The following is a 25,378-nucleotide window of genomic DNA, read 5'->3' as shown; positions in this document are numbered from 1 at the left end:
TTAAATAAAGACTTTTCAAAGTCGGTGAAGTAGAATATAATTATCGAATTTAGTTGATTGAGGTCAGAGTCAGACTCTTTTCCTAGGACAATCCGATGGATTCAGTTTCAAGTGTCACAAGCAAATGACGTGCGTGCCCGTGTGATTATCTGGGAAATCACTTAGTGATCTTCCCATAACACCCACCTTACTAGGTAGACTAATCCAACTCCTTTTTTAAAAGATTATTCACCACAAAGAGGGACAGGACAATTAAATGGCTGCTTTTCCCCCTTCTTATTTCTGACTTCCAAAACAAATGTGTCATTTAAATGAATGTCAGTAAATACCTAGTATTACCTTCCTCTTTATCTTGGATCACTCTAAACCACTTGTTCAGACTCCCAACTACAAAAAATGTTGTGAACTAGTAATTCACTATAGATGAACAACCCTTCCTATATTTTAATCATCTTCATCCATCAAAAACCTGCAAAACCAAAAATAGGTTCTTACATTTTCCGATTGATCAGTTCTGCAGTCATTCTCCTGATACACGTGAATAATGACAAAGTCATTGCTCAACCCACATATGAACGTCAGTACTACTGTCAAGGAGATAACTACACAAATCCCAGCCAATTTCAGGTTAACCTAAACAAAGTTCTCTCGTCTCTCTCCTCTAACATCACAACAACCAATAGAAAGTTTTTCTACAGCAGCATAGGCGAAAACATGGATAAAGTTTATGGTATCTTACTATGTAGAGGAGATATTACAAGACAAGAAACCTGCAAGAGTTGTGTGGAGATTGCAATTTCAGAGTTGGCCGTACGTTGTCCAAACACGAAAGAGTATGTTACCTGGTACACTCACTGTATGTTAAGATACTCGGACAAAAATATATTCTATGTTATGGAGACAGAGCCAGAACTGACTTTCAACAGCGAAAGTAATCTCACCAACCAGATGGAATTTAAGGATATAGTAATACAGTTGATGCAAGGTCTAGTGAGAAACGCTACTACAAATGCTAACCACGATGGGACTTTATTTTTTGCCACTGGTTCTTCAACAGATACAGTTTATGGCTTGGTACAATGTACTACAGATATATCTACAACCGACTGCAGCGATTGTCTAATGGGTGCAGTTAGTGATATCGATCTTTGTCATTATGGGAAGAGAAGCGGGTTAGTTCTTAGACCTAGTTGTAATATAAGGTATGATTCGTATCCTTTCTATGAATCCAAACAAGCAACTAATTCAGGGTCCCCTCCCTCAAGTCCTCCTCCTCCAAAACCAGATATGACTACAACCACAGAAGATACTAGTAAGTTTTAGTTCTTTAGCCTTATAAATGGTTACTATTGTATGTGCGCAAGCAGGGGTCTTATTATAGATTAAATGCCTATCAAAATTTTCAAACTGATCAAATACAAAATTATGCCTCCGTTGGTCCTAAATTAGAACAAGTAGGTTAGTTAGGACTCTCTTACAAGGTCGCAATAAGATGACCCATCAAAGTTGTGATGAGAATCAATTCCAGGATATAGAAGTTTGCTAACACAAGAATTAATTTGAAGCTTTAAACACTTAGCAGATTTTCACTTGGCCACAAACTATATTTCACCAAATGTATTGTTTACACATGTAACATAAGATTGTGCCACAATTCCAATCTGTTCTTAAGGTTAACTGGTATCCTATACTTATTTTTAATCCTATCCTTGAAATATCTATGGCTAATAAGCAAACCTCTATGTTGCAGGAAAAGACAATAAGTCCCCCAACAATACAGTTCTTATTGTGGCCATTTCTATAGTTATTGCACTTGTAATCATCTCTGCGGTATTAGTATACTTATATCTAAAGAAGAAGAAAGCGTCCATCACGATTGATGATGGTAAGTACTATTTCTGGACTCTACTCTGTGTCTAAGATAAATCTTAATCCAGGTCGAGCCCCGGTGAAGGAATCTTGTTCCTCCTTTGTAATGCTATTACAATAATGGTCACAGATATGGATGACATTACAAGGATAGAGTCACTGCGGTTTGACTTGGACGCAATAAAAGCTGCTACTGGAAATTTCTCTAATGCTAATAAGCTTGGGAGAGGAGGATTTGGTTTTGTTTACAAGGTAGAAAATAACTTAGAAAATCTTGGTAAGTACATCTTACATCAATATACAGTCTCATCTATTGGTATGTTTCCAGGGTATGTTATCCAATGGACAAGAAATAGCTGTAAAGAGGCTATCTATTAACTCTGGACAGGGTAGAAAAGAATTTAAGACTGAGGTTGGTTTACTGGTCAAGCTTCAACACCGGAATCTTGTTAAACTCCTAGGGTTCTGCTTGGAGGAAGAAGAAAAGCTACTTATCTATGAGTTTGTGCCCAATGGAAGCCTTGATCATCATATATTTGGTTTGGATCTTCTTTCCATTCATTTTGAATTATTTAATAACTTGTCTCTATCAAATTTATTATCTATTGAGCTCTGGAATTTATGAATTAAAGGCTTGCTTCCATAAATTTAACATATTCTCTACCAGAACCCAAAAATTTTATTGCATTTCGATAATTCAGCTTAAGCTCTATCTAACTTGAGTGTATGATTTTGCAACTATGTAAGACCCCGTGAAAGCAACAAATTTGAATTGGGAAACACGTTACAAAATTATCGGAGGGATCGCTAAAGGCCTACTCTATCTTCATGAAGATTCTCGACTAAGAATTATTCATAGAGATCTCAAAGCTGCTAATGTGTTGTTAGATGAAGAGAATAACGCCAAAATATCAGATTTTGGTATGGCAAAGCTGTTTGAATTGGACCAAACTCAAGGAAACAGCAGTAAGGCTGTGGGAACATAGTAAGTAAAATGATTATTGTAATCAAACTGCACTCTATTCTCGATAGCTAAATAATATAACCCACTGAATATACCTTTAAACTAATTATCCAAATAACATATGTAGCGGATACATAGCACCAGAATATGCATTGCATGGGCAGTTCTCAACAAAATCAGATGTATATAGTTTTGGTGTCTTACTACTCGAGATAGTAACTGGCAAAAGGATTAATCAGTTCTATGAATCAGACAGCTCTGAGTACCTTCTAACCTATGTAAGTCTTATGTAAATGATTTAACTCCTCTATTGATCAGTTAACATGTAACAAAGGCTTTAAGGTGATTCAACCAACTTCCACAAACTTTAATTCTTAATAATCTAAACAATATTTGGTGTTCCTTCCAGGTATGGAGACATTGGGAAGCAGGAACAGCTTTAAAATTAGTGGACCAAACATTAAGAGAGAACTACTCAGAAAATGAAGTTAAGAAGTGCATACAGGTTGGGTTGTTACCCGTTCAAGATGTAACCGAGAGACCAACCATGGCGAAGGTTGCTCAAATGCTCGCGAATGATGCTACCATCCCCCATTCGTTGCCCCGACCTGCAGTGTTTAGTCATGGCAGCATAGAATTAAAAAGGATTCCAGAGAGTGGCGCATCATCAAGTGCAACTAAATCAGATAGGTCTTCGCAATTTACTGATCATAGCATCATATAACCGCCCGTTAGTTAATTCCATCCAAATTAGTGATCCATCCGATCCCAGCTGCAGATTGTTTAATCGTATATGGTAATTTTGAAAATTAGAAAATCTAGATTGTAATCTTTTTTTTTTTTTTTTAATACTCCTACATATAGTGCTTGAGTTCTAAAGACAATAAAAAATATTTTGCCTTGGTTTACTAGGCAACGTACAAAACTCAAATTACACATTTCTTTTGAAGATTTTACTTTTGTTTATAGTCATAGCTCCACAAAATGATAACAGTCAAAACAAATAACAAAAGATCAAAGCTGCACTACCATGAAATTAAGAAGTTAAAAATGCGAAAGACAAAAGAAACAGAATTTACCAGCTTCAATGTAACACCAGCAGGAGATCTGTCCACACTTTACAGAGGAGAAGCCCTAGAATGCAAAAGTCGAATCGACTATTTTGACCAGATAGAGATGAATTGATTAGTTCCAGAAGGTTAACCTCGTTTAACTGGGGGCCATGAATTTTTATCGGGGACCTTGATATTTTATTTGCACCCCGAATTTACGGGGAGCGTGTTCATCTGATCGTTAAAAGACTATTTTACCGTTTGAATATTTTTTTCTTCTTCAAATAACGACTCTAGATTAACGACCCTTCAAAGACAATAATCAATTTAGGGGTTTTTATGGTCGTAGCAATTCTACCATTAATGACTCTTCGAAGATAACGACTATCAGTAACGACACTTCAAAAACAATAACAACGGTTTGGAGTCGTCATATACATAATAAAAACAATAATGACACTTTTAAGGGGTCGCCAGGGAATTGATTATGTATATGACAACTCAAAACTGTAGTACATTTCCACCATTAATGGCTCTTCGAAGAAGATAACGAAACATTAGAGTTGTGATTGAAACAGTCGAAACATTAACGACTATTTAGAGTTGTCACTGATACAGTAACGACTATTTAGAGTCATTAGATAACGACTCTTTTATAGGAAATAACTACTATTTAGAGTCGTCACTGAAACAGTCGAAACATTAACCACTGTTTAGAATCGTCACTGAAACACTTGATTACCATGACGATTTTTCATACAGATCTGGGCAAAAAATTTGAAAAAAAAAGAGTTAAACTCTAATTAAATAAGATTATCACTAATTAATTAAAATTATCACTAATTATTCAGGGACATTTTAACCATTTAGAAAAAATTGATAAGGGGTGACCCAAATTAGGATGGGGTGGCATTTTTTGTCCTCGAATGGGAGGCCCCCAATTAGAATTCATGGCCCAATTAAACGAGGTTATTTAATATTCTGGTCGATGGTCTGTAGTACTCTACTCTGTACTTAAAAGTGCGAGGGGCTAAGGAAAAAGAATTCTGATACCACGCACTTGAATGCCTAATAACAATGATAACATAATAAAGATGTACTTTTAAACCGTTAAATTTTGCATTTATTTTTAATAAAGATCATTTAAAAGTTTTGATACCACGCACTTGACTATCTGGGTCTGAGTAAACTCCTGATTGGTTGCGAATCAGATTATTTGTCCATTTATTTTTAATTTTGAGTCAGATCTGACTCGATACTTGTTTCACACTTATTTCTGGATTTATTTGAGTTGGGTAACAAAATATCGTTGGTTTATTTGACCAAGTCATTGACTTACATATCATATTGAGTCAGATTTGACTCAATCAGGTGATTTCTGTCAGATCGAGTCAGCTGAACAAACAAGGTGTTGGTAGCCAAAAATGTTGCATTTCGGATGCGTCCTACTGGAAACAGTTAAACATGACATGGTTCAGAATAAGATCCTCTGTGATGTCATTTGATGTTTGACTCATGAAGATTAAAATAAAAATGATGGTATTCCATCACCAACAAATCAAATCTAACGCTGCTACAGCAACATATGTGAATCCCACTTAGAAAAAACTTACTTCTAAGTTTGATGCTATTCAAAGAACTTTTTGGTGGTCGAAGAAAAACCCTTGTTGAGCATCATATTTTCGATCTTGGCTTGATATTGGAAAATCTAAGAGTTGTGGAGGTCTAGGTATAAGAAACTCCTTTGCTCTGAACCGGGTCTTTATTTCTAAGATAGCTTGGGTACTTACTCAGTTTCCTGATCACTTAGTTTCTAAGTTCTTGAAAGCAAAGTATTTTCCAAACACTTCCTCTTGGATTTGGAAAGGAATAGTTAACAATATTAGTTTCTTAAGGTCTAATGTAGTCTATAAGATAAACAATGAAAACTCTACTAGAATCTGGTCCTCCAACTAGTTACCTTTCTCCACTACTCCTCCTTTGTCTATTAATCCTAATTACAATAATTTTACCTTTGTTAGTGAGCTTATTGATTCGCAACACAATACTTGGAATCTTGGCCTTCTGAACACTTTGTTCTTCCCTGAAGATGTTGTTAAAATACGATCTATTCGTCCTAATACTCTTTGTGATGATAAAATTATGTGGGCTCATACTATGGATGGTAACTTCACTATTAAGTCTTCTTATAAGATTTTCACAAACGACTCTGTTCTTCTGAAGATTCAAATTTCTGGAAAAAGGTTTGGTCCCTGCATTGTCTCCCTAAGATCAAGTTCTGTAAGTGGAAGGTGTTTTCCCATATGCTGCCTGTTAACTCTACTATGAATGCCTATAATAGTTCCATTGATAATTCTTGTCCTCTTTGCAATTGTGACTCGGAAACTGTACTTCATCTCTTCTTTCAATGTCCCATGGTTTTGCATATTTGGTTTTCTCTTTACATGCAACATTTAGTCTCTACTGATCTCCCTTGGCCTGATGATTATTTTCTTAAATGGTTTGATGTGAGGTTAGGTCATTCGCCATTTCCTGTGGGATGGCCTAGCATTGCCACAATTGTCATGTGGTGCATTTGGAAACTGAGATGTGAAGTGGTTTTTCAGAATGTACCTATTAACTTGGATAAAGTCATTCTCAATGCTAGGCGAATGATAAATACCTATATAGTCTCTCCTTTAGTGCCAATTATTCGACAGGCTATGAAAACTCCCCTTCGAGATGTTAGCCATATTCTTTTCTTTGATGGCTCTTTCAAAAAAATTAACATGGGCGTTGACATGATCTTATGTGATGTTGCAGGTAGATTGAAGTTTTCCCGTGCTGATTTTGGATTAGTTCCAGATGCAGTGAGTGCTGAAGCTACTGCTCTGTTTTTGGCTATCTCCTGGGCTCGGGAGTTGAACTTATCCAAAGTCCTCTTTGTTCGTGACTACCTCCAATTTGTGGATTTTGTTAATGGAGTCAGTTGCTCGGTCGGATGGAGATGTAGTGATCTTCTAGCAGATTGTTGAAGTTGTCTTTCAAATAGCAATGCGTGTAATCTTGTGTATATTAGGCGTGATAAGAATAAACTCGCGGAAAGGCTTGCACGCCGTGCTAGGAAGTTATGTATTAAAACTGTTTGGATCTCTTTTCCTCTTTTTTTGAACTCTACTGTAAGGAAGGAACAGATTGTGGAAGTTTGTAAGTCCCTTCTTAGTTAATGAAATGGTTGTTTCTCAGCAAAAAAAGAAAGAATCCCACTTAGAAATTAGTTCTGGAAATTTCGTATACAACAATCAAGAATTTAAAAACGGATATACGTGTGGGTAAGTCAGGTCAATTTTAGGTCCACTACCTTGATACTGCTATAGAGATGAATTAAATATAAAGAGAGAGACATATACTTTATTGCTAGAATATGTTTTTAAATTCTTTGTTGTTTTTATATTACATTCCATTTTAATGTAAAGTGAAACTTCTACTTGCAATAATAATGTAGAATTGAATCAAAAACACCATGAAGTAGAATTACTAACCTTTCAATTTAAGCTTCTTTTACCCTTAAAATAAGGAAGAAACAAAAATCAAAGTTATTCCCTATAACACTTACAACTTCTACCCAAAATTAATTGGAAGTTACAAGTTTTTTGAGGCATCTCCTCACATCAATTCAACTCAAAGAGAAAGATTGAAGGAAAAGGAAAACAAAGGGTTCTAACCAAGTCTCTCAAAAACATAACATGGCAGGAGTAGAACTAGGGCTTCAAAACATATAGTAAAGGTAAAAGGTAAACAAGAAATAAAGCCAGAGAAAGAGGGAAAAAGATAGAAAAATATTAGCAACGGTATAAGTGGAATACCACTATGAATCATCCTCCCCTACATAAGAGAAATTCTCCCTCGAATTGTCAATATCGGCTTCCATAGAATTGTCATCCCAATATGGATACCAAATGCTTCACGTTAAACACATCGTGTGTGCGAATGGAGCTTGGTAAGTTGAGGTGATAAGCATTGTCGTTAATCTTTTCTTAAATTGGAAATTGGAAATGGTCTAATCTTCTTTGCTTTGAGCTTGTAGTATTTACCTACGGGGAAACGGTCTTTAGTAAGAACCGCATAAACAAGATCTCCTACTTCAAATTCAACCACACGGCTCCTTTGATCAACCTTGTTCTTTTATTTTTTTGATGAAGTTTTAAAATTCTTTCGGGTACTTTCATGTATAAGGTGGAGTTGGGAAACAAAGTCTTCCGCCTTAGCATATGGCTTTTTCAAATCCATTACTAAAGACAAGTCAAGTTGTACTCTATTGAACCCGTATACTACCATGAATTGTGAATACCCAACTACCCCAGTTCACCGCATGGTTGTAAGCAAATTCCGCCTTACATAAAACTTGGTCCCATGTCTTCAAATTCTCCTCAACCAAGTAACATAGAAGATTACCTAGGGAACGATTTACCACTTTGGTTTGTCCATCCGTTTGAGGGTGATAAGCGGTACTAAAACTTAAATTAGACTTGACCAACTTCCATAAGGTATTTCCAAAAGTCCCACAAAACGACTATCTATATCCGAGACGATGAAATACCATTTAAACGGTAAATCTCTTTAAAAAAGAGTTGAGCGACCATGACTGATAAGCACGTAAGTGCAACATTTTTACTCCCATATTTACACTATCCACATCTCATTAGTTAGCTAATAGTATTGTTTTGAGTCATTTCTAAGAATTACAAGGAAATCCGACCACAAGAAGGATAAAAGCGAAAACAGGAGCTTAATTGACTTTTGCGACTAAAAGCACTCATTGTTACTGGCTAGCATGGTATTGGTATATTTCAGTACCACTCAAGCCCGGCCCACCAGTCGCTAAAGAGAAAAGGGGAGACGTGGCCAGTTATGTACCACATTTCTCTGTGGTCATCAAGACAACATCATTTGTTCTTCGTCAAAGCCAACAAATTCATTTCTCATCCAGTAGATTCCGTCCATGGTGGTTAACATTTGTTAATGCCAGATCCAGATCGAGACATCACATAAATGGAGTTTTGAGGGAGAGAATGAAGACCACAACAAAGTAATTCTTGGCATCTTCTTATCTATCTGCCGACGGAGTCTGAAATCTCGATTGGGATGAGAAATTGCAGCAACCAAGTTGGGTCCGTTCGTCAGCTGGATTGGGTGTTTTTCAGGGGTCCACTTGCGATTCGAAGCATCATCAGTTGAAGTAATTCTTGAGAGGATAAAGTTAGGGTCTGATTTATCGATGGAAGTGATTGTGAATGGAGATGAGTTAACTCCATGGAAATGCAAGATACAGATGGTGGAAGGAATATATAGACGGGTTATTGATCGTTTGTGATAGGAATGAAGATGGTGTGACAGCAACACGGAGAAGAAGATTGGCTCGAATTGTTTTGGTGTTGAGATTCAAGATAATTGTACCGATTTCTCTCAACAACAACAATTGAATTTGGGTTTTCTCATGTGAATATGTACAACGGATTCGAAATGGTTGAATTGAATTCAGCAACATCAACAGAATTTGGGGAATTCTGACTTGGATTCGAATTGGGTTTTGCATCGTGAAGACATTGCAGGCAGTGAAGAAGGGCTGCTGAGATTTGCAGAAAATATGAACATTAGCAGCTGGAGTATTTGATAGAATGGCTGAGATTGATTGAAGCTAGCAGAGATTGAATTCAGTGGGGTTCAAATTGATGAACATATGGGTCAAAATTGGCCTGAATTTGGTGCGGTGAAAGCAGTCAGGAAGGGCTGTTGTTGTGGGTGGTCTTATGCTGAAAATTGGTGGGTTTATGCTCAGAGGGATGTAAGTCTGATGCTTGAGAAAATGCCGCTATGAAATCAAACAGGTAGAGCTGGTGGTGAAGAAGGTGATGCTCATTTAGTCATAGAACAAGAAGGGTGCTTTGGTTGGCAGTGGACGGACTTTGCGGATGGCCTGGATTTGGAGCCGGGTTCTGGTGGTTGGATTGGGCTTTTGGTTGCTGAGGTCAAGTAGGGATTCTCCTGGCAGTACCTATAAAGAGGCAGCAACACAGATGCAAAGAAGATGATGTATACATGGAAGAAAAATAGGGTTTGAGCATTTCTACTTGTTTTTTTGATTCGATGATCTTATTGTTTGTTTACTTTATCAATTTCTATGGCTTTTAAGAAATCCATGATTTGCTAAACCATTGTTAGGGTGAAAGGATGAACTTGTAGGTTGATTTGCTTGTGTTTTCGAACAAGGGTTTCTACCATTTGAACTTAATGCTAAAGTTTCGTCTCTCTATCAATGTTTTATCTTCTAATTATAATTGTTCATGTTCTATGACATGTATACTCTATTGTTAGGTTGTTAGAAGAACTCATTGAACCTTGATAATAATTTCCTTCTGAGCATTCTCTCACTTTGTATGCCATGTATACCTAGTGGTTAGAAATTCTACTTTAGGCTGAGAACAAATATATCCTTTTGTGAGTTCTTGTCTGTGAATCTTAAATGGCATATCTTCCATGTATGAGTTGCTAGGTTTGCCATTATACATGAGTAAATCTGAGACCTTGGTAAGATAACATAAGTGAACCTAGCCTACAACGGATTCCTGAATCCTTAACACCTTCACATCCTGGTTACATCTTTAATTTTAGTTTCGTAATCTTAGTTGACGATCCATAAATCTCTGAATATTGATTTTGATTAGTTAGTTGATTGTATTAGTTAGAAGTAATTTACAACACTCCTCGTGGGAACGAACCACATTTGCTACTGTGTACAATTTGGACACCGTGCACTTGCGGTAAAACAAAGTCGGTTATCCGACCCATCAAGTTTTTGGCGCCGCTGCCGGGGAGTGGCTGTAAAGTACTCTCTGATTGATATCATTGATTTTTTATTTGTAGTTTAGTTTTTATTTTCTGTACGTAGTTTATTTTCATTGTTCTTTTAGATTTTTTTTAGTTCCTTTTTACGTAGCTGGTTTGATTATCTTTAGGTACCTTAGTTTGAAGAGCGCAGTTGGAATCTCTCCAAAACAGGAAGAAAAGTAAGTCTTTCGCGAAGCTTTGCAAGGTGAGTTTAGACTGAATTCTGCATTTTGTTAGCATATGCAAGATATACCAAGTAGTTGGGATAGAGAACAATTATTCGTCTTGTTAAAGTAACCCTTTATACATGACGAGAACAGATGATGAGGGTACGAACCCTCCGGTTAAAATCTTGAGAGACTATATGTACCCAACTAGAGTCTCTCAACTCTCATGTATTGTTTTTCCTACCACCACAACAACCTATGAGATTAGAGCAAGCACCATTCAAGCACTTCCTAAATTCTACGGTAAGGAGAATGAAAATACTTACTACCACATTAGAGATTTTGAAGAAATGTGTGGTACAATGAAATTTAAGACTTAGCTGATGATTATCTTAGACTTAGGTTGTTCCATTTTTCCTTAAAGGATAAGGCAAAGTCATGGTTAAATGCATTAGCTCCTTCATCAGTTAGTACTTGGGATGGCATGATTAATCTATTCTTGTATAAGTTCTTTCAGAGGCATAAAACTATTGCTATTCGTCAAAAGTTGAATAGTTTTTCGCAACAGGAAGGAGAATCTCTTTATGATTATTTAGAGAGGTTCCATGATCTCTTGCTACAATGTCCATACCATGGATTTGATACTCTTAGGCTCACATTGATTCTTTATGAGGGATTAGATTGCAAAACACTGACTATGGTAGAGTCACTTTGTGGTGGTAATTTCCCTGATAAGACTGCCGAAGAAGGTTATAAGTTTTTGCATGAAGTAGCCGAAAAAAACCAAGAGTGGGAGGCTAGAGAACCCATAATTATTAGTAGCAAAGGGGTTTACAGATTTGATAGTGACTTAGACTCTGATGCCAAGATTGTTGTTTACAGAGTTGATAGTGACTTAGACTCTAAGGACAAGATTGTTTTTGTGTCACGAAGACTTGAGTCGTTAGAAAGAAATGCTAAAAGTAAGCTTGTTGAGTCTATTACACATACATCTCTTATTACTGATGATTTTTCTAACCAAAAAATTTCTAGTTTGGAAGAAAGTATGAGTTTGTTTATGCAGGCTATTCAAAGATCTATGGCAAACTTAGAGCAACAACTAGATCATATTACTAGATAGTTGAATGAGCGAGACAAGGATCGGTTACCGAGTAAAATACAGCTTGACCCCAAGGGTTGTTTTGAGGTAAGCACATTTGGTGGTAAGACAACTCATCATGTCCAGTCCGTCACTACTCTCAGAAGTGGACGGGTCATTGATAATCATGTTAGTGATGCCGAGGAGAATGTGCAAGATAGGAGCCCGCCTACTATCACACAGGTTACTCCAACACAAGAAGAAACCGAGAAAGGTAATTCTGAAATTTCTTATGTTCCTCGTGCACTATGTTGTCAAAGGCGTCGCCTAGGCGTCAAAGTGGCCTTATTTTTAGCTTGGGCGCCACGCAGCTGGTAAGGAGATGCCACTTTTAAAAGTGGCGCCCAGACGTCGCCTTTCTAGGCGCTTAGGCCAAGGCGCCAGTTGCTGGGCGTCAAAATGGCATTTTGTACCAAGGAAGGAAAAAAAAATCCCAAAATCTTTTTCATCAACTCATACATTAATATTTTAAAATCGTAAGCTAATTATGTTAAGAAACATATCATTCCTAGCTGTTTTTGTTAATTACTTTAACAATAGTGAAGGAAAAAAAATCTTTCCAAATCCTTTGCAAATCTCATTAAGATTTACAAGCTAATATAGAAAGTCTAATCTAATTATCAGTTATGTCAAGAACATAACATTTATTAGTTATTTTTGATAATTAATGTTCTACGCAGCGTCTTCCCGGCGCCTCGCTGCGGCTTGGGATTTTACACCCGACGCTGCGAGGCGCCTTACGCCCATGAAAACATAGATCGTGCACCTTTTCCTCAAGCATTACTACCTCATAAGAAAGGAACTTATCCTAATGACATCTTATAAGTATTTAAACAGGTTAAAGTCAACATTCCCCTCTTAGATGGCATTAAACAAACTCCTTCTTACGCCAAGTTTCTAAGATATATGTGCACTGTGAAACGAAAGTTGAATGTACATAAGAAAGCTTTCCTTATTGAATAGGTAAGCTCGATTATAACACAAAAAACTGCACCCAAATTTAAGGATCCAGGTTGTCCTACGATTGCTTGCACTATAGGAGAATGTAGGATTGAACATGCATTGTTAGATTTAGGGGCCAGTGTGAATCTCTTGCCATATTCTGTGTATGTGCAATTAGAACTTGGTGCTTTAAAACCCACTAAAGTTACCCTCCAATTGGCTGATAGGTCCATTAAAATCCTTAGGGGGTGGTAGAGGATGTTCTTATACAAATTGAAAGTTTTGTTTATCCCGTTGATTTTATTGTTTTGGATACTCAGCCTGTTTCTATCCTAGTGGGCAGATTCTTGTCATCTTAGGTAGACCTTTTTTGGCTACCTCGAATGCGGTTATCAATTGTCGAAATGGAATCGTGGATCTTACTTTTGGAAATATGAAAATGGAAATAAATATGTTTAAGCTTTTGAATTCAGCTTCAATTTCTGAAACCTGTGAACATGTATACATGGTTGATAGTGTGAATGATTATACTCACTGTTACAATGAGAATCTCGAAAATAGGTCTGAAAACCTTGCAGGTTGTAAGGAGTTAACAAAAACTGAATCATCAGATATTTGCTCATCTTACTTTGCTGAGCTTGGCGAACTAGTTGTTTGTGAGACTAGTAGTAGTTTTCAAGATGCTTGTGTAAGTGTGGAACATATGGATAGTGGTAAGGTAATTCACAATGAAAAGAAAATTGTTTCCTCAGCTCCTTTTGACAAGTCCTGTGATCTTATTCTCGTTGACATTGGTAATGAATTGTTCCCTCTGATATCTAGTGAATCTACTGAAAATATTTTAGCTGATCTAAAACCCAATTGGGAGTCTCCAATGGGAATCAAAACTAGTAGACATTCTTAACTTGTTGTTTATGGGAGTGAGTCATTTATGGATTCATATATTTTTTTGGGTGTTGATAGTGTTTGCAGGTTCATGTTCGCAGCTAAACTGATATTTTGGGTTGATCCCCAATTTTTCAGGCTTTACATATATGCTTGGCAGGTTGCTGTTGTATATCATCTTCACTTAGTTTGAGACTACTTGTTGTGCGCAAGCAGGGAACAAATATCATACGCTTCGTGGGAGTCAACTCATCAGTTTTGTTACCTTTACTTTGTCTTCTATTTTTGTTTTCCTATTGTATATCGCATTTAGAATTTCCTACCTTAACTCTATGTTGGATGGGGGAGTGGTTAAGCATATATAGATTTGTGGTAGGCATTTACTTTCCTTATGAATTTTCTTAAAAAAAATTAAAAAAATTAAAAAATTAAAAAAAGTTGCATGATATGACCAGCTATTGAGCGGGTCTTTTTGATTATTCGTCTTGCTGTTTAGCAGACATTTCTCTTCCACTGTTTAGTGGATTCGTCTAGCTGTTTAGCAGACATTTCTCAATCACTGTTTAGTGGTTCCGTCTAGCAGACGTCTCTCCATATCCAGCTGTGTAGCGGATATAATTTTTCTTGTTTTGCTCGGGACTAGCAAAATGTAAATGTGGGGGAGTTTGATAAGCACGTAAGTGCAACATTTTTACTCCCATATTTACACTAGCTACGTCTCGTTAGTTAGCTAATAGTATTGTTTTGAGTCATTTCTAGGAATTACAAGGAAATCCGACCACAGGAAGGATAAAAGCAAAAGCAGAAGCTTAATTGACTTTTGCGACCAAAAGCACTTATTGTTACTGGCTATCCTGGTATTGGTATATTCCAGTACCACTCATGCCCGGACCACCAGTGGCTAAAGAGAAAAGGGGAGACGTGGCCAGTTATGTACCACATTTCTCTGTGGTCGCCAAGACAACATCATTTGTTCTTCGTCGAAGCCAACAAACTCATTTCTCATCCAGCAGCTTCCATCCATGGTGGTTAACATTTGTTGATGCCAGATCCAGATCGAGACATCAAAGAAATGGAGTTTTGAGGGAGAGAATGAATACCACAACAAAGTAATTCTTGGCATCTTCTTATCTATCTGCCGACGGAGTCTGAATCTCGATTGAGATGAGAAATTGCAGCAACCAAGTTGGGTCCTTTTGTCAGCTGGATTGGATGTTTTCAGGGGTTCACTTGCGATTTGAAACATCATCAGTTGAAGTAATTCTTGAGAGGATGAAGTTAGGGTCTGATTTATCGATAGAAGTGATTGTGAATGGAGATGAATTAACTCCATGGAACTGAAAGATACATATGGTGGAAGGAATATATGGACGGGGTATTGATCGTTTGTGATAGGAATGAAGATGGTGTGACAACAACACGAAAAAGAAGATTGGATCGAATTGTTTTGGTGTTGAGATTCAAGCTAATTGTACCAATTTTTCTCAACAACATCAATTGAATTTGGGTTTTCTCATGTGAATATGTACAAGGGATCGAAATGGTTAAATTTAATTCAGCAACATCAGCAGAATTTGGGGAATTCTGACTTGGATTCGAATTGGGGTTTGCATCGTGAAGACATTGCAGGCAGTGAAGAAGGGCTGCTGAGATTTGCATAAAATAGGAACATTAGCAGCTGGAGTATTTGATAGAATGGATGAGATTGATTGAATCTAGCAGAAATTGAATTCAGTGGGGTTCGAATTGATGAACAGATGGGTCAAAATTGGCCTGAATTTGGTGCGGTGAAAGCAGTCAGGAAGGGCTGTTGTTGTGGGTGGTCTTATGCTGAAAATTGGTGGGTTTATGCTCAGAGGGATGTAAGTCTGATGCTTGAGAAAATACCGCTATGAAATCAAACATGTAGCGCCCCTAAAGCTAGCAACTGACTAATCAAAGAGATTAACTAAAATAAAGATGCACTAAGAATCTAAATCATTTACTTAAGCATTCAATTAAGAAATATGCAACAAACTTAAACCAAAACTAGACCCTCAGAAATATATATATAGAAGAAACTCTTCTCAAATGATACATATACAATAGTCATTTGGTTTTCGAATATAATATGCAACATAATAAACATAGCTGAAATAATCTAACGATCAGACTCAACTCCTCGAAGCTTTCGCTGCGCAACTCTGATCTGTCTCTGAAACTGAAAGTGGGAATGTGTGAGCACATCATCCCTAAAAGAGGTTCCCAGTAGGAATAACATTCAACTTTAAAGAAATCATGAGAAAGATTTGGAAAACAATACATGCTTTCCCGAACATTAAAAGTGACCAAGTAACTGTAACAAACAAACATGTATATGGACAAACTCCTTCTTAAAACAATGTATACTATGGTTGTGCAATTCCAAACTCGCAAATACACACCTAATCGTAAGTATTGATGTCGACAATTCCGAACTCGCAAACTGCCGACCAATATATCATAAAAGCTCTATGTATAAAGTGAAGGAGCGTACACTATATACCACAGGTGGAAATTCTTATTTCCCATAACAATTCATGACGAAAACAAAACATTACAAGTCCTTTACAATCCATGAAAAGATTAAAAGAATCAACAGAACTATCAAAATACAAACTAAACAAAGCATGGAATGCACAGACAGTAAATACATGAGTTTGTAAAACATAAACTTTTGTAAAAGAAACAACAATGGTTTCAAAAGAGTTAAATGTATTCCCAAACATCAAAGTGACTAAGTCACTGAAAATGCACAATCAATGTATATGGACAAACTCCTTCTTCAACAAATCATTAACACTAATCTTCAAAACAACTTCAATTTACTAATTCTCGAACCCTGACTAATAATATCAATCAATTATTTAGCCGTATCCAAATTCATGACAAACCCATCTCCAATTTTTCTCTCAAACCTTCAATTTCATCCTCAACATCTTCTCAGAATTGTTTTTTTATGAAACCCTAACTTACAATTTCTTCGATTCTTCACCCAAACAACTTCCAAACATCAATTAATCGACAACCCTTTTACCCTGCAGCCATCACCAACTCAGTTTAAATCTCAATCCATCACAACCCTAACTTCAGATTATAACAACAGCATCTCCTTCCTTTCCCGAACTCAATAAACATCAACAGTACAACCAACAATCAATTCTTATTGATTCCCTTAAGTTTTCTGATCTCAAAATCATATAATCATCCCACAAAATCACGAGCTGAGAAGAATAGGGAGAGAGGATGAAGGAGGAAGAAAGAAGAAGATAGAATAAATGAGAAATAAGATACGATTATCTTCTCGGTTTGGTGTCGATGAGGCCAACCCAATTTGGTGACACACCCACTCGCGCTGACATGTGCAGTCACAAGGGTAACATACAAAATTACTGTTTTACCCTCCGAAAACAAATTGATAAATTATCTTCATCTGGTATCCGAACGACACGTTGGAGTAGTCCATCTCGCATAACTTTTCGATACATATCTAACGTTACTAGTTTCGTATCCATATTATTGTTAGATTAATTTCTAATAATTAACGTTCGTGTTAGACTAATCGAACTATTATCGACTAATTCGTCACTTGACTGGTCTAATAGCGTTGACGAACTTGAGGGTTCTTACATTCTCCCCAACTTATACATTTTCGTCCTCGAAAATCGAACCATCCTTCTGGTCTTCAAAAATTCCCCACCTTATAGAGTAAACCCATCTCTTATCTAAGCGCAAACAACATAAAACAAACCACAATCCTATATGGCTTTTCTACAACTAAAATCTAAAATTTATAGCTCTAGGTTCAACTACACTTGATTTAGATTCTATCAAATAGGGAAGTCTAAGTTTCTTAAACTAATTTCTATTTTAAAAGATATCTGTCTCTAACTTCAAGGAAAAATCCTACGAATATTTCTAAGAGAACTTACATCTATTGGTTTTCTAAATTAATTTACAGTATTTTCTATGATCGGTCATCTCTGAATGCAGTTGCCCTCTCAAGGTTGGCCAAGCCCAATAATGCCTTCCTACGAACAGAGAAAACACAACCTTCACTATTCCCCAGTGCTGGATTAACTAAGTATTAATTTATAAGTATTAATTAGTCTCTAAAGTTTTATCGCTGTATATTTGTTAATGAGATTTTACTTTAAGTTATGCTCAAAATAATACTAATTCAAATTATAACAGTTTAAGTTTGTCATACTAATTTTCCATTTCAAAAGATGACTGAATCTATTTACGAAGAAGGATTCTATCATTTCTTTTAATTCTTATGTTGCACTAAGCATCTGAATACTATTATTACTACTTTATGTATATTTGTTTCATTTTAAAGATTTACTAGATTATTTGTTAGCGCAAAGATAATTTCGATACAAGATTTCTAACAAGTGTATTATTATTTTATATATTATGTCCTCACTTTCTTTCGCCTAATCAATTTTTTTTTATTATCTATTTAGTTTAAAAGAAAAATATGTATTTCTAATTTGATATCAGTTTAATTTTACATAATTTATCCGTACATAAGCGTTAATAATTTTCCATAGCTATCGAATCGGGAATTACTATTTTTATCGTCATATATCTTAAATGAGATTTTAATTAACTTAAGTTCAATACAACACTAATTGATAAATGCTAACATTATTTTATTATAATTAAAATTGTTATTACCACCATTAACTATTCTAATATTTTTATTAGCTTTGATGGTCGAACTACTATCCTAACTACTCTTACAAATATTATTGAGTCTCAAAAATATTATTAACATTTATGTAATTATAAACTGTTGATCCTACATACAAGTCAACGTATCCAATAAATTTCTATGTAACTTTCAAGATTTATCAATAATGCTAATTTCACCATTTTTCTAGTATTGAAATCTGTATGTTTTCATAATGTTAAACTATTTATTCTCTAATCTTTATTAGCTAAAGTTAATGATGTACCCTACAATTTTTATTTCATTACAAACAAACAAACAAATCAACCAAATAATTCTTTTAATTATAGATAATTTTTAGTGATTAAGATTTATCTCACAACCCAACCCAGTTCTAAACTAAGCTAGTTCACTAACTGGCACTGGCTATTTCTATCTTTTCCCATATAAGATCTAATAGTGAGCTATGATACCAACACTGTAGCGTCCCCTAAGCAAGCAGCTAATCCAAGAGATTAACTAAATAAAGAGGCACTACGAATCTAATAATGAGCTATGATACCAACATTGTAGCGCCCTCAAAGCTAGAAGCTGACTAATCCAAGAGATTAACTAAAATAAAGAGGCACTAAGAATCTAAATCGTTTACTTAAGCATTCAATTAAGAAATCTGCAACAAACTTAACCCAAAACTAGCCCCGCTCAGAAATATATATACAAGAAACTCTTCTCAAATGATACATATACAATAGTCATTTGGTTTTCGAATATAATATGCGACATAATAAACATAACCGAAATAATCTAACGATCAGACTCAACTCCTCGAAGCTTTCGCTGCGCAACTCTGATCTGTCTCTGAAACTGAATATGGGAATGTGTGAGCACATCATCCCTAAAAGGGGTGCCCAGTAGGAATAACATTCAACTTTAAAGAAATCATGAGAAAGATTTGGAAAACAATACATGCTTTCCCGAACATTAAAAGTGACCAAGTCACTGTAACAAACAAACATGTATATGGACAAACTCCTTCTTCAAACAATGTATACTATGGTTGTGCAATTCCCAACTCGCAAATCCACACCTAATCGTAAGTATTGATGTCGAAAATTCCGAACTCGCAAACTGCCGACCATATATCATAAAATCTCTAGGTATAAAAGTGAAGGAGCGTATCCTATATACCACAGGTAGAAATTCTTATTTCCCATAACAATTCATGATGACAACAAAACATTACAAGTCCTTTCCAATACATGGAAAGATTAAAAGAATCAACAGAACTATCAAAATACAAACTAAACAAAGCATGGAATGCACAGACAGTAAATACATGAGTTTGTAAAACATAAACTTTTGTAAAAGAAATAACAATGGTTTCAAAAGAGTTAAATGTATTCCCAAACATCAAAGTGACTAAGTCACTGAAAATGCACAATCAATGTATATGGACAAACTTCTTCTTCAACAAATCATTAACACTAATCTTCAAAACAACTTCAATTTACTAATTCTCGAACCCTGACTAATAATCTCAAGCAATTATTTAGCCGTATCCAAATTCATGATAAACCCATCTCCAATCTTTCTCTCAAACCTTCAATTTTATCCTCAACATCTTCTCAGAACTATTTTTTTATGAAACCCTAACTTATAATTTCTTCGATTCTTCACCCAAAACAACTTCCAAACATCAACTAATAGACAACCCTTTTACCCTGCAGCCATCACCAACTCAGTTTAAATCTCAATCCATCACAAACCCTAACTTCAGATTATAACAACATCATCTCCTTCCTTTCCCGAACTCAATAAACATCAACAGTACAACCAACAATCAATTCTTATTGATTCCCTTAAATTTTCTGATCTCAAAACCATATAATCATCCCACAAAATCGCGAGCTGAGAAGAATAGGGAGAGAGGATGAAGGAGGAAGAAAAAAGAAGATAGAATAAATGAGAAAGAAGAAGAAATAAGATACGATTATCTTCTCGGTTTTGTGTCGATGAGGCCGACCCAATTTGGTGACACACCCACTCGCGCTGACACGTGCAGTTACAAGGGTAACATCCAAAAATTACTAATTTACCCTCCGAAAACAAATTGATAAATTATCTTCATCCGGTATCCGAACGACACGTTCGAGTAGTCCATCTCGCATAACATTTCGATACATATCTAACGTTAATAGTTTCGTATCTAGATTATTGTTAGATTAATTTCTAATAATTAACGTTCGTGTTAAACTAATCGAGTTATTATCGACTAATTCGTCACTTTTCTGGTCTAATAGCATTGATGAACTTGAGGGTTCTTACAAAGCAGGTAGAGCTGGTGGTGAAGAAGGTGATGCTCAGTTAGTCATAGAACAAGAAGGGTGCTTTGGTTGGCAGTGGCCGAACTTTGCGGATGGCCTGGATTTGGAGTTGGGATCTGGTGGTTGGATTGGGCTTTTGGTTGCTGGGGTCAAGTAGGGATTCTCCTGGCAGTACCTATAAAGAGGCAGCAACACAGATGCAAAGAAGAGGCCGTATACAGGGAAGAAAAATAGGGTTTGAGCATTTCTACTTGTTTTTTGATTCGATGATTTCATTGTTTGTTTACTTTATCAATTTCTATGGCTTTTAAGAAAGCCATGATTTTCTAAACCATTGTTAGGGTGAAAGGATGGACTTGTAGGTTGATTTGCTTGTGTTTTCGAACAGGGGTTTCTACCATTTGAAATTAATGCTAAAGTTTTGTCTCTCTATCAGTGTTTTATCTTCTAATTATAATTTTTAATGTTCTGTGCCATGTATACTCCATTGTTAGGTTGTTAGAAGAACTCATTGAACCTTGATAAGAATCTCCTTATGAGAATTCTCTCACTTTGTATGACATGTATACCTAGTGGTAAGAAGTTCTACTTTAGGCTGAGAACAAATATATATTTTTGTGAATTCTTGTCTGTAAATCTTAAATGCCATATCTTCCATGTATGAGTTGCTAGGTTTTCCACTATACATGAGTAAATCCGAGACCTTGGTAAGATAACATAAGTGAACCTAGCCTATAACGGATTCCTGAATCCTTAATACCTTCACATCCTGGTTACATCTTTAATTTTAGTTTCGTAATCTTAGTTGACGATCCATAAATCTCTGAATATTGATTTTGATTAGTTAGTTAGATTGTATTATTTAGAAGTAATTTACAACACTCCTCGTGGGAACGAACCACATTTGCTACTGTGTACAATTTGGACACCGTGCACTTGCGGTAAAACAAAGTCGGTTATCCGACCCATCAATGACCGCATCCGTTGTGTTTTTACAAGCAATGAAATGTGACACTTTGGAAAAATGATCTACCACTACAAATATTGGATCCATACCTCTTTGAGTACGCGGTAATCCGAAGATGAAATCCATGCTCAAATCTTCCCATGGACTAGAAGGAATAGGAAGTGGCATGTATAATCCCGCATTAGTGGCCATTCCCTTAGATACTTGACATATATGACATCTCTTCATATATCGATGAATCTCCTTCCACGTTCCCGGCCAAAAGTATGAGATTGAGACCAAGTTCCAAGTACGAGTAGCCTCCATATGCCCCTCATCATAAAGCTCCTTCATAATTTTCAACCTCAATCTTGATTCCGGAGTGCAAAAATAACTTTTACGATAAAGGTACCCATCGAAAATAACATAATCACCATTACGTAGTAACCTTTCGTCAACCATAAGAGGACCAAAATAAGTATCAACTTTTAAAATCTCTCGGATGTCATCGAATCCCAAAATACGAGCCCGCATTGTGTAAGAAGAGAATTACGTCAACTCAAGGAATCCGCTACCTTGTTTTGTACACCCAACTTGTGCTTGATGGAAAAAGTGAATTGTTGCAAATAAAAATCCCATTTACCATGCCTAGTAGAAAGCTTGTCTTGAGAATTGATATGCTTCAATGCCATGTGGTCCGAAAATAAGATGAAATCCTTGTGAATAAGATAGTGTCGCCAATGGTTGAGTGCTTGGACAATAACATAAAACTCAACATCGTAAGTGTTATATGCAAGTCTTGCCCCATTTAACTTTTCACTATAAAATGCCACTGTTTCCCTTCTTGACTAAGAACCGCCCCAATGCACAGTTTAGAAGCCTCACAATGAAGTTCAAATGGTTTATCAAAATTTGGTAATATTAAGATTGGACATGTACTTAACTTTATTTTCATCAATTCAAAGGCTTCGTCTGCTTCTTGAGTCCATGAATACTTTCCACCCTTCATGGATTCGGTTATTGGAGCCATGATTCCGCTAAAGTTTGCAATGAATCGACGATAAAAAGAAGCTAACCCATGAAAATTTCGAATATCAAACAAAGTTTTTGGCTAGGGAAAATTCCTTATGCATGCATTCCACTTTATCTTCATCTACCGAAATCCCATCCTTACTAACCACATAACCAAGAAACAAAATTTTATCGGTCATGAATACACACTTCTTCAAGGTAGCATAAAATTATTGTTCCCGCAAAATCATGAGAACCTCACGAAGGTGACGTTTATGAGATTCCATATCGGTACTATAAACAAGTATGTCATAAAAGTAAACAACCACGCACTTCCCAATCAACGGTCGAAGTGCTTGATTCATTACTCGCATAAATGTACTTGGAGAATTTGAGAGCCCAAATGGCATAACCATCCATTCATACAAATCGTCTCGAGTTTTGAAAGCGATTTTCCATTCATCTCCCACTTTGATACGAATTTGATGATACCCAATTTTAAAATCAAGTTTGCTAAAAACACATGCTCCACTTAATTTATCAAGTAAGTCATCCAAACAAGGAATTGGAAATCGATACTTGAATATGATTTTATTTATTGCCCTACTATCCACACACATACGCCATGAACCATCTTTCTTTGGTACTAACAAGGCCGGTACCGCAGAAGGGCTAAGACTCGGTCTTATAAAACCTTTGGCCATGAGCTCTTCAACTTGCCGACGTAGTTCTTCATGTTCTTTGGGACTCATCCGATAATGGGCTTTGTTGGGAAGACTTGAACCAAGTACTAGATCAATTTGATGTTGGACTTTTCTCAATGGTGGTAATGTATCCGGTAAGTCAGTAGGAAAAACATCTTGAAATTATTCGATAATTGGCTTGATTTGTGGTGGCACGAAATCATATGATGGAGAGTCTTTAACAAGAAGTATATAGAACACCTCTGATGGTATTTTTGATAGTGGTAAATAAGGTTGTCGTTCACTCGGACTTTGTTGAATTGATTCTAGGCTTAAATATAAAAATACTAAAAATAAAAAATTATATACAAAATATGTCACGGGATGAAGAATTTACTGGGACTCGGGATTCCACTGCTTTTCATGTTCATGGGGTTCATAACTTAATCCTAGACATTTATAGCTCAAAAAAAAGAAACAATAACTCTATTCTTTGCTAAAGTAGATTTCATAAAACATTTACGCAAGCATGACTCATCAAATAAAATAATAACTAATTAATTCAAATCATAATTCTATTTTAATTAGTGCAAAAGTCATATAGAAAATAAAATAAATTTACCCATGTATGAAATTCGGCTTCCTCCGTCGTCCCAGTGTTGGGGTTTTGCTCATTAGGTTGGAAACATGCTCAAAAATATAATTCATAGCTCAAAAGGTGTTTTTATTGAAGAAGAGTAATAATATAGTGAATCTACAACGCTGTATTGGCGTTACAGACGTCACCGTTACAATAAATTGTTGCAAATTCAAAACAAGCGTGCCAAAAATGACTGTTACGAGTACTGTTAATAAACGACAGTTCTCTGCGACAGTCTGTAGGCGTCAAATGTTCGTCTTCTTCTCTGCAGCAGCAGAGAAATCTGCTCTGCAACCCCCTGTTCTTCTCCCCAACTCTCGATGCCCATCTATGTCTCCAGTAAACTCATTATATAGTCTCAGCAACACCCAATATCTCTTGTTCAATGCACAAATATTCTCTCTTTACTCCATTATTCTCCACGGGAATATTTTCCATTATTATCACGCGATTCTAAGTTGTTTGATTCATCCCAAAACCCCCCATTAGACAGCCGCAAATATTAAAAGAATATCCTACATAATTTCCTATTATAACTCAGAGAATCAAATCACTTAAACCCGAAAATATCTTCTTTTGACTTCTCTGCCAAATCATGGAGATTTTATTCTCCTTCTCTTTTATGTTACGTGTATATGAGCTGTTGAACTATCTTCAGGATAATAACAAATCAAAACATAATATCTTCTTTCCATTTCCTTCCATATAACTCCTCCAATCAATGCAGAATATACTACCACGATAAATCTTCTCCAAATCAGCATGTAATAACACAAACAATATCTTCACCTCTATTTTCTTCAAACCGAGAATATATCCTTCCTTCTTTTGATTTCTCTGCAATCACCGCTCCTTCCCTTATCCAATCCGGGAGTGTGAATATCAATTAGGATGCCCCTTAGTAATTGAGTACCCCTTATCCAAAACTGAGAGTCCGAATAACATGTGTCCTCCGGGGTACAAAAACCACTTTTCGAGCAACTTTCTCCATATGAGCTTATTCTTCCAAAAACAACTAAAATAAGTTTATTAGTGATAAAATGAGTCTCGGCTAATGTATTTATGAGTGAAAATGTGCCGCACTTTCGTGCTCATCAGATTCCCCCACGCTTACATTTTGCTAGTCCTCGAGACAAAACAAAAAATTGACCCGCTATACAGCTGGACATACAACAAGAGAGAAAGAGACCCGCT

General features: G+C 36.1%; 1 protein-coding gene across 1 annotated transcript; it reads left to right on the top strand.

Annotated features, from left to right (window-relative positions):
• The first annotated feature begins 366 nt into the window (after positions 1-366).
• On the top strand, positions 367-3,752 carry LOC113348632 (putative receptor-like protein kinase At4g00960). Its single transcript, XM_026592475.1, has 7 exons — positions 367-1,312; positions 1,751-1,885; positions 2,000-2,121; positions 2,198-2,408; positions 2,617-2,854; positions 2,961-3,111; positions 3,243-3,752. Exons 1-7 carry the CDS (start codon positions 424-426, stop codon positions 3,555-3,557), a joined length of 2,061 nt encoding a protein of 686 aa, XP_026448260.1. The 5' UTR covers positions 367-423; the 3' UTR covers positions 3,558-3,752.
• The last annotated feature ends 21,626 nt before the right edge of the window (positions 3,753-25,378 follow it).

This window comes from Papaver somniferum, chromosome 2, assembly GCF_003573695.1.
Source record: "Papaver somniferum cultivar HN1 chromosome 2, ASM357369v1, whole genome shotgun sequence".
In the NCBI taxonomy this organism is placed as follows: domain Eukaryota; kingdom Viridiplantae; phylum Streptophyta; class Magnoliopsida; order Ranunculales; family Papaveraceae; genus Papaver; species Papaver somniferum.
The sequence above is the reverse complement of the archived record's forward strand: the minus strand, read 5'-3'. Positions and strand labels throughout refer to the sequence as shown.